The sequence below is a fragment of the Haemaphysalis longicornis genome, unplaced genomic scaffold (assembly GCF_048455015.1).
Source record: "Haemaphysalis longicornis isolate Haplotype H1 unplaced genomic scaffold, Haemaphysalis longicornis Haplotype H1 scaffold_6, whole genome shotgun sequence".
Lineage (NCBI taxonomy): Eukaryota > Metazoa > Arthropoda > Arachnida > Ixodida > Ixodidae > Haemaphysalis > Haemaphysalis longicornis.
The window spans coordinates 44,443,034-44,458,560 of NW_027526407.1; the positions used below are offsets into that span (position 1 = coordinate 44,443,034).

The window sequence follows — 15,527 nt, forward strand, 5'->3', positions numbered from 1 at the left end:
AGAGGACTGAACGGGAGAAGGAGTACACTCTATTGAGCCGACAAAAAAAAAATAAAGGTAAGGGAAGTGATGAAGTGATGAAATAGTAAGGGAAATGTGATGAAGGTAGGGGGTTAAAATATGTTCGCGTCTGGAGTCGGCGCTGTAGTCGGAAGTCGCAAGTGTTCAGGGAGTGGTGAGGGGTTGGGTAATGGCTGCGGCTCGAACAGTAGTGGTGCACTTCTCCGTGGTGGGGGAAGGAAGCTTCTTAGTTGAGAAAGCCGCAAGCACCGCGGCTGCTCAAGCCTGGGAGATCAGGTGATTCTGAGTCTCGAGCTTTGAGCTGGTCAGCCTGCGCTTCTACTGCTCCGTGGTAGGGGAAGAAAGAGGGTTTAAGTGGTCGGCGCATGCCCATACGAGATGGTACGTCGTATTGGGATATGGCAGGCTGGGATATTGGGATACCACACACCTACTCCATCAAAGTGGGTAGTAAGGACTGTGTGATGAAGGTAGGGGGTTAAAATATGTTTGCGTCTGGAGTCTTAGCCATGGTAGTGTGTCGCAAGCGTTCATGGATGGGGTGAGGGGTTGGATAATGTTTGCGGCTCCGACAGTAGTGGTTCACGGCTACGTGGTGGGGGAAGGAAGGGGGTGTAAGTGGTGGGTGGAGGCGCATACGAGATGGTACGTCGTATTGGAATACGGCAGGCTGAGATATTGGGATACGACACACTTACTACATAAAGGTGCGTAGTAAGGGAAATGTGATGAAGGTAGGGGGTTAAAATATGTTCGCGTCTGGAGTCGGCGCTGTAGTCGGAAGTCGCAAGTGTTCAGGGAGTGGTGAGGGGTTGGGTAATGGCTGCGGCTCGAACAGTAGTGGTGCACTTCTCCGTGGTGGGGGAAGGAAGTGGGTTTAAGTGGTCGGCGGCGCATACCCATACAAGATGGTACGTCGTATTGGGATATGGCAGGCTGGGATATTGGGATATCACACACCTACTACATTAAAGTGGGTAGTGAGGGATATTTGATGAAGTTAGGGGGGTTAAAATATGTTTGCATTGGAGTCTGCGCCATAGTCGGGTGGCGCAAGTGTTCAGGGAGGGGTGAGGGGTTGGGTAATCACTGCGGCTCCGACAGTAGTGGTGAAGTATAGGTGGTATTCGTTGAAAAGTTTAGCTGCCGATTTCTTCGCTTGGCAACATTGGAAACGACCACAAACACGGCCGATGCGCCACGGACATGGCGTGGCTTGGGCCGCTGCGCCCGCACGCCGAAGAAAAAAACACTGGCGTGCGTCGTCTGCTCCGTTTCAACCCGATTCCCAACGGTCGTGTCAACAAAGATGCTAATCGCACTCACATTGGACTCGAAACAATACTTTGCGTTCGGTGAGGTACAGTTTTTGACGTGCATCCAAGTCACGTGCTTAGCACGGACAAGTACCGCCATCCCGCGGAGCCCGACGTAACCAGTGACGGCGCACTCACACGGTTGCCTGCATGCTCGCCTCGCCAGTGAATACGAGCAATATCGTTGTAGGGACTAGGAATAGGAATGTTGAAGGGGGTGCTGCCAAGTCACCTGCTTTTAATGGGAATGCCCAGACTGGATATAGCAGGTAGCGTCTTATTCCCTGGGAGGGAGGCGTGACCTGGGGTCCCCACAGTTTGGATGTGAGACAGGGTCTTGATTGTCCGAAGAAGCTTGAGGGCGGGAGGTGAAATGCAATTGGTCAGAAAGTTCCAGCAAGCTTGCTGCGAGTCAGGAAGAATGGCTACATAGCCGGTGGTGGCTATGGTGGCGGTGAGAGCTATGGCTGCCTCTTCGGCGGGAGTGGTGTTGGTATCGGCGATGGTAGCAGATGTCAGGATGGTGGTAGAATTTGTGAAACAGAAAAAAAAGAATAATTTAAGCAGCCCTGAGAATCTGCGTCACATACTCCGTATTCGATAGTTCTAAGCATCATTGAGAATTTTGCATTTTTGCTGAACTTTTTTCTAAATGCAACCAGACATTAAGAAGCAGCCCCTTCAAAGCCGGAAAACGTCATTTCTGGACGTTTATGCTCGGCAGGATAAATAACAAAATATTCCCAGAAATATGCGCGGGCTGTTTATATTTGACATTGCAAGTTTGTTTGCCACACTGAAATTTCAAACACTTCCTAAAGAATGTTTATCCTGTGAAGTATGACTTGTACTTGAGAGGCGCGAAGACAAGATTTGGAAAGTCAGCAACAGCGCAGAAGAATTGAAATTAAAACCTTATCACGCCCTAAAAGTTGACACCATTCTATAACTCTCACTTTATGAAGTATAATTGTGTCGGTAGGCCACTGTCGCAAACTGCTTAGCAGGAGTTGAATGTAAACTTGGGCTAGTTGGTACATTACGAAAACGAAAACTGGGCATAAAACAAGGACACAAGAGAAGACGACTAGACACACAGGGCGCAAACTAGCAACTGTTTTTTTTTATTTGAGTGAAAAACCTATCATGAAGGAAACTGCGATCTACGGATGTGCGATAACCTAGGGCACAGAACGAAGATAAGCAACCAAAAAACAAACAAAACCACAGCTAAAAGACTGAGCGCAACAAAGGGGGGGGGGGGCAAGAAACGAATTTTTTTACCAGCTTGGTATGTGCTGACGTGAACGGAAGCAGTCTTTTCTTTTGGATCGAGGGGAATAGATCCAACACACATGATCACTGTTCACCTTGAGCTCCATATCAAAGATTTTAAATATTCATTTCCTCAGAAGTACGAGGAGGCAGGCTGGGACTAAAGGCTACAATGCCTGAAAGAGGCCCCAGCCCCCTTTTGTACAGTACAATGAAGAAGCAAAACCAAACAGGTTGGAAATTGCAATGTTTGAGTTATAAAATACAAGCAACATGTAGAGCACAAGACATTAACAACAATATGGGACAGGTACAGTAAAGTACCTTAGAGTACAGAAAAGCAAGTAAAACAAAGTTCCAGTGCACAATCAGGGTAAAACTATGACTGCGTTTTGAAGATAGACACAACTACAAAACCTGCGCATAACAAGTCTAAACACCTCCACTGTTCTAGCCGTTGAAGCAGATATTCTGATTTAAAAGGTATTCTTTCGCCTGTATTTTAAATATGCGTCTACTGCATTTGAAATCAGTGTGGTCTCCAACTTCGTTGAGTGTCTCGGTGCGTTGAAACAGAAAAGACTACCTGCCGTAGTTTGTTCGTAATTTCGGTGTATGTATTTTGGCATATCTAAAAGAGTATATACTGCGATTGCCGTTAACTTTTTCATTGAGATTTTCTTCGTGTATAACTTGTAAACGATTCATATAATAAATCTGGTCAGCCTTAAGCATACTGTACTGAACAAATAGTGGACCCGTCCTCAAGTCGGCATAGTGCTCGTGAAAATTTGCAAATAGAACACTTCTTTGTAAGACGATCAGCTATTTGTAATTTGTTCTGTTTGTTGTTCCCCACGCTAATATTCCGTAGCAAAGCCTAGAGTAGACAAGAGTGTTATAAAGCTCTGCTTTCAACCAAAGCAGTATTAAACCTCTCAATCTGTAGAGATGCCAATATTGTTTGAAATTTCATTGCCTAAGTGTTCTATATGAGGATGCCAAGATAATTCTTTATGAAACCATACTCCTCAGAACTTCTGTTCTTTGACTTGGCTGATCACATTGCCCCAATATTCAGTATTAACGCCTTGATCTATTTTCTTATTAAGTGGTCTAAAATTATAGGTAGTCTTCGATGCGTTTAGCTGTAAGTTATTTTCGTGCAACCACTTTGAGAAGATTTCTAAATATCTGTTTACTTCATGCTAGAGTTCTCTTACATTGCTACCGGAGAAAAAAAATGTTCGTTACATCTGCGTACATGGCTATCTGGAGTGTACAAGGTATGCTTGGAATATGATTCACTTATAGTAAGAATAACAACGGTCCCAGCTTTCATCCTTGCGGAACACCCTGTTCTTTTTCCAATAACTGCGATGAAACACCATTAAATTCAATAAATTGCTGCCTAATTCTTAAATAGCTCTTTAAAACGTCAGCGGCTACTCTGCGTATTCCTAATTTTTTTTAGTTTTCTTAGCAATATTTCATGATTGATAGAGTCAAATGCTTTTTGTAGGTCCAATAACCCGAGTGTAAATTTTTTCTCTCTATATTTTCTATTATAATGTCCTTAATATTAAGTAGAGCTTGCTGAGTTCACTTATTTTTCTGAAAGCCGTACTGATACGATGAAATAACGTTGTGTGTGTTAAAGAAGTTTGTTAGTCTATTATGTACTACATCTTCAAATATTTTTGAAAAGAGAGTCAACACAGAGATTGTCCTGTAATTGGACAACTAATCATCACCACCACCTTAGTGAATTGGCCTAACTCGCACTACTTTCAATTTTTGTCGTAAAACTCCATTAGGCAATGTCCAAGTAATAATAAAAGCTAAAACTTCACTAATTTCAGGGGCGATTTGTTTAACAGGAAGTGGTGCAATACCATCGATGCCAGATGGGACGTTGTTTTTAAGTTTAAGAATAAAAGTTTGCGCCTCTGTCGCGTTTTTGGGACTTAAAAAGATCAGTTTGGAAGTTGTGGCTGTTCCAGTATAGCGCTACTTTTATCTTCATCGACCTCCGAAATGTAAGCTACTACTTTGATGAAATGCCTGTTCATTGCGATTGCCGTTTCGGGTGATACTACCCGTTTACCTTTCAAGCGAGCAACATGCGACTGTGTGCTCTTCTTGCGGCCCGTTATCACATTCACTGTTTCCCATATCTTTTTTGAATCGTTACGTATATCCTCGAAGAGGCGTTCATAGCATCTCAGCTTGGCACTTTTCACGTTGCTCTGCAGTTTGTTTCAGTATTTTTCGAATTCTAGAAGCAGGTTAGGGTCACGGGTTTGCACAGATGAGTTGTACTTTAAGCTTTTGCCTTTTAATTCGTTTGAGAGGTTGTTGACCTGGGCTTTCGCACCTTTTGGGGAATTTCTTTGTTGTGCCACTGGTTGAAACGCTAAGTCGTAGCACGCTAGTATGTACCGCAAAAATAGGTCATAAGCTTTGTGTGAGTCGTTTTGAGCGAAAACTTCCTTCCAAGTGAAAACTCTGACAAGGTCTGTAAACTGCTCCAGTCCCCAACTGGTTATTCTTAAGTTCAACTTCAAGTTCAAGTTCATTCAAGACAATATTGCAAAACATTGCCTTGGGGGACATGGCTAGAGGCAAACCAGTTGCCTGACGAAGGCCACGCCACCCTCAGCAGCAAACGCCGGGAAATCCTTTCACAACTATTGCCGCTTGCAGTAACTTTCATGTTGGCAAAACAAAAGACTGGTAAATGATCACTAAGATTAATGGAAATCACGCCAGCCTAAATCTCATCGATGTTGATATTAGAAAGACAGATATCTTGCAGGGTAGCACTTCCAGAAGATACCCTAGTCGGTAGTTCTGCAAGATTTGTGTATGCATGGCATGCCAATACGTTTTTTAGTTCCAGAGACCACTTATCCGCTGAACTCATGTCTATATTGATATCCCCCATAATAATACAAGACTTATTACTGCTACCAAAGTGAATCAGTCATTCAAGAAAAATACTAATGTTTTGCCTGTCACCATTTGGAGGTCTACAGACCACTGACGCTGCGGTTCTTCCCAAACAAATTGTTAAGCACTCAACATCTTTATTAGAAAAGTTTTCAATGATCGTATACGCTATGGATGTTTTAAGGTAAATTGCGACTCCACCCCCCCCCTCTCCTAGCCTGTCTGAAAAGGGGTTTCGATCAGTAGTCGTTGAAGAATGGAATCGCATAATTTTTAGTCAAGCAAGTTTCCGAAAAACACCCCAGATGAAGTTCAGGCCTAATTGTTTCAAAGAAGATAGTAATGTCATCTAGCTTGTTTTTCATGCTCCTGGCATTTATATGCCTCAAAGCCAGTTTACGACAACCGGTAAATGCTTTGGAAGAACTGTCAATGTCATAATAAGATTTAACGCTTTCCATAAGAGTCGTAACGAGAGGGACTTTGTCAAGTTGCCTCTAATACTGCAGTCGGCACTTCCCCGACAAGAGCCCCAAATGCCACTTTCCCGACATATCTCGCGTTTTGTGGTTCTTCCGCTCTGTCCTTTTCAATCGTTCAGAGTTCGAAGCTGTAGTCACTGCAGCAATAGCACGTACATATATGTACAGACAGAAACTCTTGTATGGCAGTTCGAAAATTCCATACTATGAGCGTACTCACACATTCCCAAGAAGATGCGTTCAGTCTCCTCCACGACGCGCCGGAAATAAGTCGGGCAGTCGGGGGAGGATAATGCATGGCGCGTGTCAATGTCCCCGCCGCTGTTGTAGTTGTCCTTCTTGACACCGAGCAGGAGGGAGGCCTGGTGAAGACTTCGTAGTTGTGGTCGTCGGAGCACCTAGGACACTTTGAGTCTGATGAACTGCCGTATTTCTCCACGTGGCTGTAGACTGAAGAATTATTGCAGTGTGGGAGGAATGTGTTATCGAAAAAAACGACACCGTGTCCACGTAATGTTCAGATGAGTTTTACCCAGCAGGGAATTATATGATTTTTTCTTGATTTGCGGCTTGACTGTCTTGCCATGTTTTTCTTCCCACGATGCCTTGACCTTGAGATCATCTTCCGAGCAGTCGAGATGGTCTTGCTTGATGAGACGTTGTGGGATGGAGTGTGTCTCGATTTCCTCTTCTATGCCGACAATATTGATTTCTGGGAGCCTTGCCTTCGGGACTTTTGTCGTGAACTGTTTTTTCAAGCTTTAATGTGTCTTGATAATTTCGTTAAGTCTGTATATTTCTGTTTTACAAGTGGAAGAGATGACTACCCCTTCTCATGACGGCCTGATATAGACATCCTTATGGCCTATGTTAGCGGGGTCAATGGTCTTCATAATTTCCTCAATTACCTTCACGGGAGGAAGGTTTGACAAGTGCAATTTTTGTTGTCTGCCTTGTTGCAGACTTTAGGAATTCTTTCTTGGGCCAATTGGGAGCTACTGGGATAATGGCATACGCCTCCCTGTGACTTTTGACCTCCCCTTGTGCAAATTTCAGTTCCGGGTTACGTAGGAGGTGCTGTCGAACAAGTTAATCAATCCGTGCGAAGAAAGCGCGCAGTGAACGCGAAGCTGCGCTTAAACAGGCCCAAAACAACCGTCGCTAAAGCAGACAACGAAGCCGTCCCGCCGACGCAAGACGGCTGGGTAACCGTTCGCCGCGCCGTCTACGCTGTGCTTCGTGAGTTAAAACTGCCCTCCTACTACCCAGCCGCATTGGGAGTTTCTTGTCGCGCACGCCACGAAGGAACCGTTGGCTGGTAGAGGTAGAAAGCTTTGCTTGAAAAAAGGGAGATGTGTTCCCAAGGAGCCAAGTATGATAAGAGACTTAGAGTAAAATAGTTAAAAAAAAACCGTACCCTCCTCCCATGAATGTTGATGCCCTGGCTATACTGAAGTGCTCTTATTTCGTCGTTTGCACGTGGTTGTTCTACTTTATTTGAATTCGTATACCTTCAACACCCTCAGCTGATTTCTGCCCTTAACGCTGTTTAAGCAGGGTAGTTTACACGTGAAATAATTATGTAAATTTGCTACTTCCTGTGTGCCATGATTACTTGCACTGCAGGAAACAATAACTGAGATCAATGCTACCTAACAGTGCGAACTGTTTTTTGCTGTAAGGCCACTACTGTAGGTTGGTTTCCAATAGCTTGTCCGCGTTGCCTCTAAATTCAGTGCTGAATTCGTGCTATTCCGTTTTGTATGCCAAACAGGAAGATAATGACCAAACGAGAGCATAGTAAGCACACACTACTTGCACAAAAGATCCACCCATACCAGTGGTAACCACCGGTGACTACTGACGGGTAACCCAAGAATTAGTAGTGAGCTCGTAACAATTTCACTGCTTTCTAGAAGAAGCGGGTTCAGCAACAACAACACGGAGAGTTCGATGAGCTATTAACTACCCAACGGTCCCAGCACTGCCAATACAAGGCGCCACGCCAGTCGAAAGCATAAAGAACTAGAGCTGCAAGTTGGAAGTCCGTATAAAAAAGTGGTCACGCATACTGGCACCCAATTAGCGAAACGTAGTCGCCACACCCTTCTGCTACCGTTCTTTTGAGTAATCTGTGCCCCAGAAGCCGGCAAATCAAAGTTGAGTGTAGCTCGCGCGCTGTTTGGGCATCGTCACGAAATGAGGAATGAGTAGCCTCAAATACTTTCACGTTAAAATAGATGATTATATTTCCTGACACGCACATGCTCGGCAAGAATTCATCGTTTTAACCGAACAACGTATGTCCTTTCAGAGAAACACAGACTTACTCTTAGTTCGTTATTGTGAATAACTGAAAAATGTGTACTCATCATACCTAGATAAAAAACTAAAACCAGCTCTACTCAGTGCGAAATCTGCTAAAGCTGAGATCTGTGGGTTTTGTTTACCAAGATTGTGTTTGGCGATGGCTCCTTTCTTTAGAATTTCGAGGTTATGGCTTGTTCGCGCTGTGGCTTAGCTTCTGTCACTTGCGTCCGTGGCTCGAAATGGGCTTCGGTTCGCTGTCTCTGGGCCTTCGCTGCTTCCTTCCGTAGGTCGGGATGTGCACGCATTCACAGTTGTGTGGCTTCGGCTGCTTTCTTTCGTAACTCAAGGTTAGCTCCCCATCGCTGTCGCTTCGCTGCCCATTACTTCGCACGCACCGTCTAGTTTGCGCGCCGGCGACGCTGACGTTCTCGGGCGAGCGCACGTTGACGTTCTAGTCAGCGGCATCCATGGCGGGAAAGGACGTTTGCCAGCCCGCCCCTGTTAGGCAGTTGCGCCGTATGTGGGTGGGTCTGCGAACCAGTTTTTGCATAGCAACCTGCTCCTGAGAGTGTGACACGATGCCAGCAGAGACGTTTGTGCGGGCCAGCCTTAGGGCAGCTCCGCTCTTAACATTTCTGTGTGCGTGAGAGAGAGTCATATGGAGTAAATGTTTTTCATGAGTATGAGGGCTGGTCATAGCGACTCGCCCGGTGGACAGAATGCCTAATCTACGGTGCCCAGACTGTGTCTTGTCGTCGAGGCGCTTTTCACAGAGGTTTGCTGAGATTGAAAGCTCGGGTCACCCAGATGAGTCATCCACCGCTTATAAGATGGTAGTGGATGGGGGTAGATTATAAGTTTGTTGGCACCTCTCCACTTGGTGGTAAAAGGTGCCAGACATGGGACAGAAATTGCAAAGGGATGAATATTGAGTCGGGTTGATAACATGTGGGATGTTGCTGTGGGGATAGGCATTCGTCGGCAGTCTCCTGGGAGTGTGTGCTACTTTTCTACATTGCCCAAAAAGAGGTGGCGGGAATTTTCGCCAGCTATGCCTATAATGTGCATCATGTCTCTGCGTTGGATAAGAAAAATGTTACCAAAACCATGTATTTACTTGGTGTATAACGCATCTTTCTCGTAGAACCTCCGACGCGTACTTCAAACGCAAACTTGTTCGTAGTGGAGCTTCATGTGGTTTCTTGCCAGCAGCATCAGGCACACTTTGCAACAAATGCAGAATTGATTGCCTATTTGGCCGTGATGGTCAACGCCGTAAGTGTTTTATATCTTGTTTGTTTCATACGTCATTTTTAGGAGTACATGCACACGGTAACCAAGAGTGCAGAAAAAGGAAACGTTCGTTTTCACCATTTGAGTGACTTAATATCGTCAGCTTCGTAAATATTACTTACACAAGTTCGGATTGCAAAGATAACTCTTTGCGTTCGTTGCGAAGGTAGCGCACATCAAAGAAAAAAAAATGCGAGGTCACCTAAGCACTCTTTATTATGTAGTATATCCGAAAGCGTTAGGGTCGATTTGTCCAACTGATATGAGCGTACTGTTTAAGCCATCACAGCGTCCTGGATCTCTCTTGACTGCTGTGCCTCTAGGTGCGGCAGCGTTGTAACGGCAGGAGTCGCTTGGCGCCTGTGAAGTCATATGTCAACTCATAATCATCATCATTGTCTGCTCTTTTAGTATTTTACCCTCTGTTCCTATGACCACGAGACTTGGCCAATCGCTTTTAGTATGTCATTGTGTATATCACAGTTAAGTAGCTGTAATATTGAGCCTTGCGACATGCTAGTCAACGTCAAACTCATTGCACAGAACTGCGGGTGCAAACTGATGACCTGAGGGCTTAAACAGTAACTCCAGGCCTAACGTAAGACCTATGTATACCCCCGTTAGCGCCGCGAAGAAAAAAAACAGATCTAGCGAAAATGTAGGTATATATTTTCAACGGGCGTTTTTAGAACGAAGGCCACGCCACATTGACTTGGTCCACCTTTAGTCAACTAGACGAATCGCGCTGTTTCGGCATTGGTGATGAGTGCTCGTGTAGCATTCCGGAGGCTGTGGGTTCGATTTCTACACAGACTCAAATATACGCAGCTTTGTGCGGACTTAATTTTGATTTTTGGGTGGTCGGAAACTTCGAAATCCGTGTTGTAGACCCATCATATATTCGACTTACCCCGTCATTTGATGCCTTCCGATTGAAAGGTTGAAGGGTGTGGTGGTGCTTTTAAATACTTTCTTGCGCTCGGTCTCTGAACTCACTCAAGTGAGTTCGGCTAACGTCTGTCATAATGTATTCAAGCATAAACGACGCTTGGACGAGATGGGAAAAGTGAAAATAATTTTAACGGCAGGAACACGTCCGGTAATATTTTGCCCGTGAGTCTAGGACGAAAAGTTTTTGTGGTAACTAGAGGAAGTAAGAAGATCGTCGCGAAACAAAGCGGGTTGTCTGACCCCAAAAAATTTGTTCCTGTTTTGACATACTAATCTTTGGTTAAGAAATGCAGCGACGCTTGTGCTCTTTAGAATTACATAATTAAGAGATGACCACACAAGTTTTATGGTATCAAAATCAAGACTCTGAATCGTACCCACCTTTTGTTCCAAAATATTGGTCATGCGTTCATCATAAGGGAGCTTTTGTTACTCTAATTTAAGGGCGGACAACCACATATTGGTATTCAGGCCTGTGACAGTTATCGAAAGCGTGTGTTAGATGAGTCCAATGAACAGCACTGCTGTTTGTATGGGCATTGCACTCAACGGCGATGACGGTAAATTGAACTTTCGATGTAATTTTTAAAGAACATGTTTTTAAAAATTTTAGCGTGCCCAAGCCACACTTGGGCTTTAGGGCATGCTCTAGTGGGGGACTCCGGAATAATTTAAATTACCTGGGCATTTTTAACGCGCTTAGAAATATCAGCACTCAGGAGTTTTTGCGTTGCCGCTGTCGAAATATAGCTGTCGTTGCCGGGCTCAGCGACATTACCTCTCCTTAGCTATTAAGGCTCCCCGGAGGGTGAATAATGCAGCCTGCTTTTTGCGGTATGAACGCATTACTTTTCGGGCGGTACAGGAAATGACATAACACTGGGTAAATCTAGCTCTCAGTGAGTTTATTATTTGTCACCCTTCCGAAACCTTGACTTGCACTGCAGGTGTCCTCACTTGTCCTACGTTTTACTCGTTCCCATTAAAAAAGAACCGGGTGTTGTCTGGCACAAATTATTTAACAGTTGGAAGTATGCCTTTCGTTTGATTGTGTTTAAGGCGCTTTGGTCTATGTCGCTTGAACTTTGTTGCAGGTAAATATGAGGTACCTTGACATGGTCAGCCCTCAAATAAGGTTTAAGCTTGTCGGAATTACAAGAAGCTTGGTGAGTAAGCAACAAGTAAACGTGTCAAGCCAATAAATTGCGCACTGACAGGCAAAACGCAAAAGCGTTTGCTTAGTTAAAAGAAAAAAAAAAACAGAGAGAGAGCAACCACAACCTATTGGTAAATCGCGAAGCTTTAAGAAGTGCACAAAAAGGGGCAACACGCACGCACGTACACACGCGCGCGCACACACATGCACGCACGCACAGGGTGATGGGCGGACTAACAACTGATTGAATTCTTGAATTGATTGAAATCTGGCATGGTGAATCTAAATTATATGCATATGATTACTGGAAGACGCCAACCCATCCCAACTCCATGCCTCTCTTCTGAGCTTTTCTGCTCGTGTGTGTGCATATTGACCATGCTATATTTGAGGGTCACGTTTGGCATGCTTACACAATCATCTGCTTTCATAATGGCGAAGTGCAATTTGCCAAGAGGCAGAATCAATTAGCTCTAGTATGAGCGTTGCCAACCACAACCTATTCACTGGTAACGATGTTTTTAATTGCAAAAACAATTTTTTATACGCACCTTGTGTTTAACCATTAGATGAATTAGGTACGTGGCAGCTGTGGACACCATAGGAAAGCTTCATATCTCAATACGCTTTAATTTTGGTACGTGAAAAGCGTGGATGACCAATAAACCATTGCTTTTGTTTGTGCTATTATGGTATAAGATCTGATTTCTTCGAGCTCACATATACCCGCCTTTACAACCATAACACTAAGCTACTGTTCTAGGCTACTAGTTTTTATAATGATTAAGCTTCTCCACCCCAAGAGAAGAATATTTTCAAGCAGGTTAATCTATGCCTCGGTAATAGAAAGGGGTAGTGGCCTTACATTTCAACCTTGGAGCAACACTCCGAGAGCAAGGATATTGGTGAAGGTTTTCAAAAAAACGTGGCAGTTTGAATGCAGAAATGTGATCTTCATAACGCTGCTCGAAGCTAATGCCAGGAATCGACGAGGCCGATGAACTGATTTAAATATATTTAAAATGTACTTTATTCCTGCTCAAACCGTCGTTGCTTATTGGTTCTGTGCTTTTAGACGGACCAGTTTGTTACAAAGGTGCACGGAACTATTCACGCGGAGGTGACTCTGCAACAATTGTCGACCTATTATTACCTAGGAAACATTGCAGGAAATCCTGACGTTGTTTACTTCGTTACGAGGTGAGTAAATGCTTATTCAGAACAAAAGCTGCACCTGTAAGAGAAGACTACCGTGATGAAAGAACTGCGTGGCCTTAGTCTTTTGGTGATTAATTAAAAACTATTGCGCCAGCTAAATACATCTCATTAGCTAAACATCTTTTGCAACTAAATATTAGAGATTCTACATAAATTGGCCGCTGAAATGTCGAAATATTGGTTTAGTATTTTAGGCTCAGAATCAGCCTGATAGCTATTTTGGCCAGCACAGATGATAGCCACCACCAGGAATCATGACTGAGCCTGTCAACACCCAGGTATGAATGTCAACACTTGAATGTCAACACCCAGGTAACACAACGATAAATATATGTCTAGTGTTTCCTTTATTGCGTCACTGCTGACGTCATGTAGTGCAAAATTTGAAGCGTCTTTCGGGGCTGGGATGCAGTTGAGTGTGTCATCAATGTGTAGTTCAAAAGCCACGAGGTTGTATATTGATTTTAATGTGTCCTCATTACGATTGTTCACCAAGTCCTAGAAAAAGGGCAGAAGAATGTTATCCAGCTGGTCATGGGCGAATGGCGGCCAACGAAAGCAAACAAGCAAACGGAGGGATATCTGTTGGATAAAATTAGGGCACTCAAACCTATCTTGTGGCATATGCGGATGGAATCACATACACAGGAGGTTACGCCAAGATTGCCAAGGATTTGGAGCAAAGCAAACTCCTTTCTGCTATTTCTTCCCTTGTAACAAACGCATTGCCGGTTGTTGACCTTGAAGGTCAGCTAAAGATGCTTTTAAATTTAATATATGTTGCATAGGTTTTAAGCTGTTTAAAGTAGTTCTGCTTAGGTATATAATAAGTACAGGGGTAACCAATTTCAATCGCGCTGCCTGCGTACATACGCGGTTGAATTAGTGGCAAAGCACTGAGTTGGTGTGCACAAGGTTGCTCGCTGAGTAGTTGGCATCGCCAACCTCTTATTTTGTGGTGGTGAGAAATAGCCGACCTCATTACGCTGTAGGTTTTCACTGCGTCACGTCTTATAGACAAGGCAAACTTTCTGCCCCTACACTCGAATTTTGTATTGTTATGTTGTGACTGGTACCGCGAGCCAACCCGTTTGTTATAAAAAGCTTACAAAAAAAAGAGAAAAACCATAAAATATTCGAATCCGCGCTGTGAAGATGGTTGGATAAACGACACCTACAACGAATACCCATGCCACGTCACTTGAGCTCTCACACGCCACTCTACATAGAGTGAAACCAGAGACAAGGGAAATGCACTTGACCACACTTTCTATTACTGCACAACGACATATACGACTGTTTTATGTTCTTGTTCTTCTGGCTGTTCTCCTGGCGCATTTACTTTCCGTTGTCTACCCCAGGTAGCCTGGAATGAACTGAAGGAGGTGCTATACCGGTCTCCCTTTCATGTATGAAAGTGTGGTGACGTCACTATGTGATTTCTATGCTGTTGCGTACTTTTGAACTCGGGTGAGGTTACGAAATAGTAATCATTACGGGTATGGTCAGTCCCCTATCTTAATCATGATATTTTTCTGCTGACATCGCCACAAAAATTTACTTGGGGGGTTAGAGGTACACTGCTTCGCACTAGAACTGCAGAGACAACTATTTACACGTAATTTCTCGCGGGGCTTACATCGCCACTACGAATGGTGCAGAAATACAAAGAAAAACGCTACGGTTTTTGCAATTGCGAAAGAAACCGAAAATTGCTGATGTCGGCCTCAGTAAAACAAATTGAAATAAATTCTGAGCTTTCAGTATCAAATAAACAGGAACGAGCTAGCGGATTTTCTCCAAATTTGTTTTAAAAATTTTGTGATTGTGGTGTCCGACGTTCTGTAAGAAGGCTGGCAAAATCACATTGTTTGGGCCACTGCCTTAATTGTATTAGTGTCGTAGCTTGGCTTTCCCCCAAGGTTCTTTCTGCACCACCTTGCTCTGTTTATGGCAAGTTTTTTTCGGAAATTTTCTCCTTTGAGCTACCAGTCGAGGAAGAAACGTAACATTGATAAAATTATTGAAGGCTAATGAAAGGTGAAGGGAGAAATACAGGTTAGCGATCGGCGAGGCATGCAGCAGCGGAGGGCCTTTTGAGACTACTGAAATAACTTATCGCACATCGAAGGGGCAAAACTAAGATGAATATCTTGCTTGCAGCCAAGACCTTGCAATGGTACAGAACGGTGCTGTGGAGAAATCACTATTAGGTAAGAATGCGATTTGAATGTCTCATTCGCCTAATGCGCTTCTGGTGCTGTAGTGAGCAAAAATAAGCTACTGTAATTTGTTCATTTAGACCCACTTGTATTATCCTAACAAAGTTGCGGTCACTGACCAAGTTCAATGAATAAAATTGACGTTTCGGATACCCTACTGAATCCTTGATCACAATGAGTGGTGGAAGGAGGTTGTCGCGGTTTTCATGCCTTCAAATTGCGTCGTAATGATCGTGCGTAGATACCGGGCATATTGCCCTCTCTCAGGTTAATGGTATCTGATGTCGCTTGAATAACACGTCCTGCCTCACCTCATTGTGATCAAGGATTC

The 15,527-nt window shown here is 44.0% G+C and overlaps 1 protein-coding gene across 1 annotated transcript in view; it reads left to right on the plus strand.

The window, feature by feature from the left end:
- The window catches only part of LOC144142547 (venom metalloproteinase antarease-like TtrivMP_A), a 43,232-nt gene that overhangs the window by 17,583 nt on the left and 10,122 nt on the right, over positions 1-15,527 (plus strand). The window contains exons 6-9 of the mRNA XM_077674132.1: positions 9,501-9,631; positions 11,695-11,766; positions 12,832-12,956; positions 15,138-15,187. Of these exons, the coding sequence (XP_077530258.1) occupies positions 9,501-9,631; positions 11,695-11,766; positions 12,832-12,956; positions 15,138-15,187 (378 nt within the window). The remainder of the gene's footprint in view (positions 1-9,500; positions 9,632-11,694; positions 11,767-12,831; positions 12,957-15,137; positions 15,188-15,527) is intronic.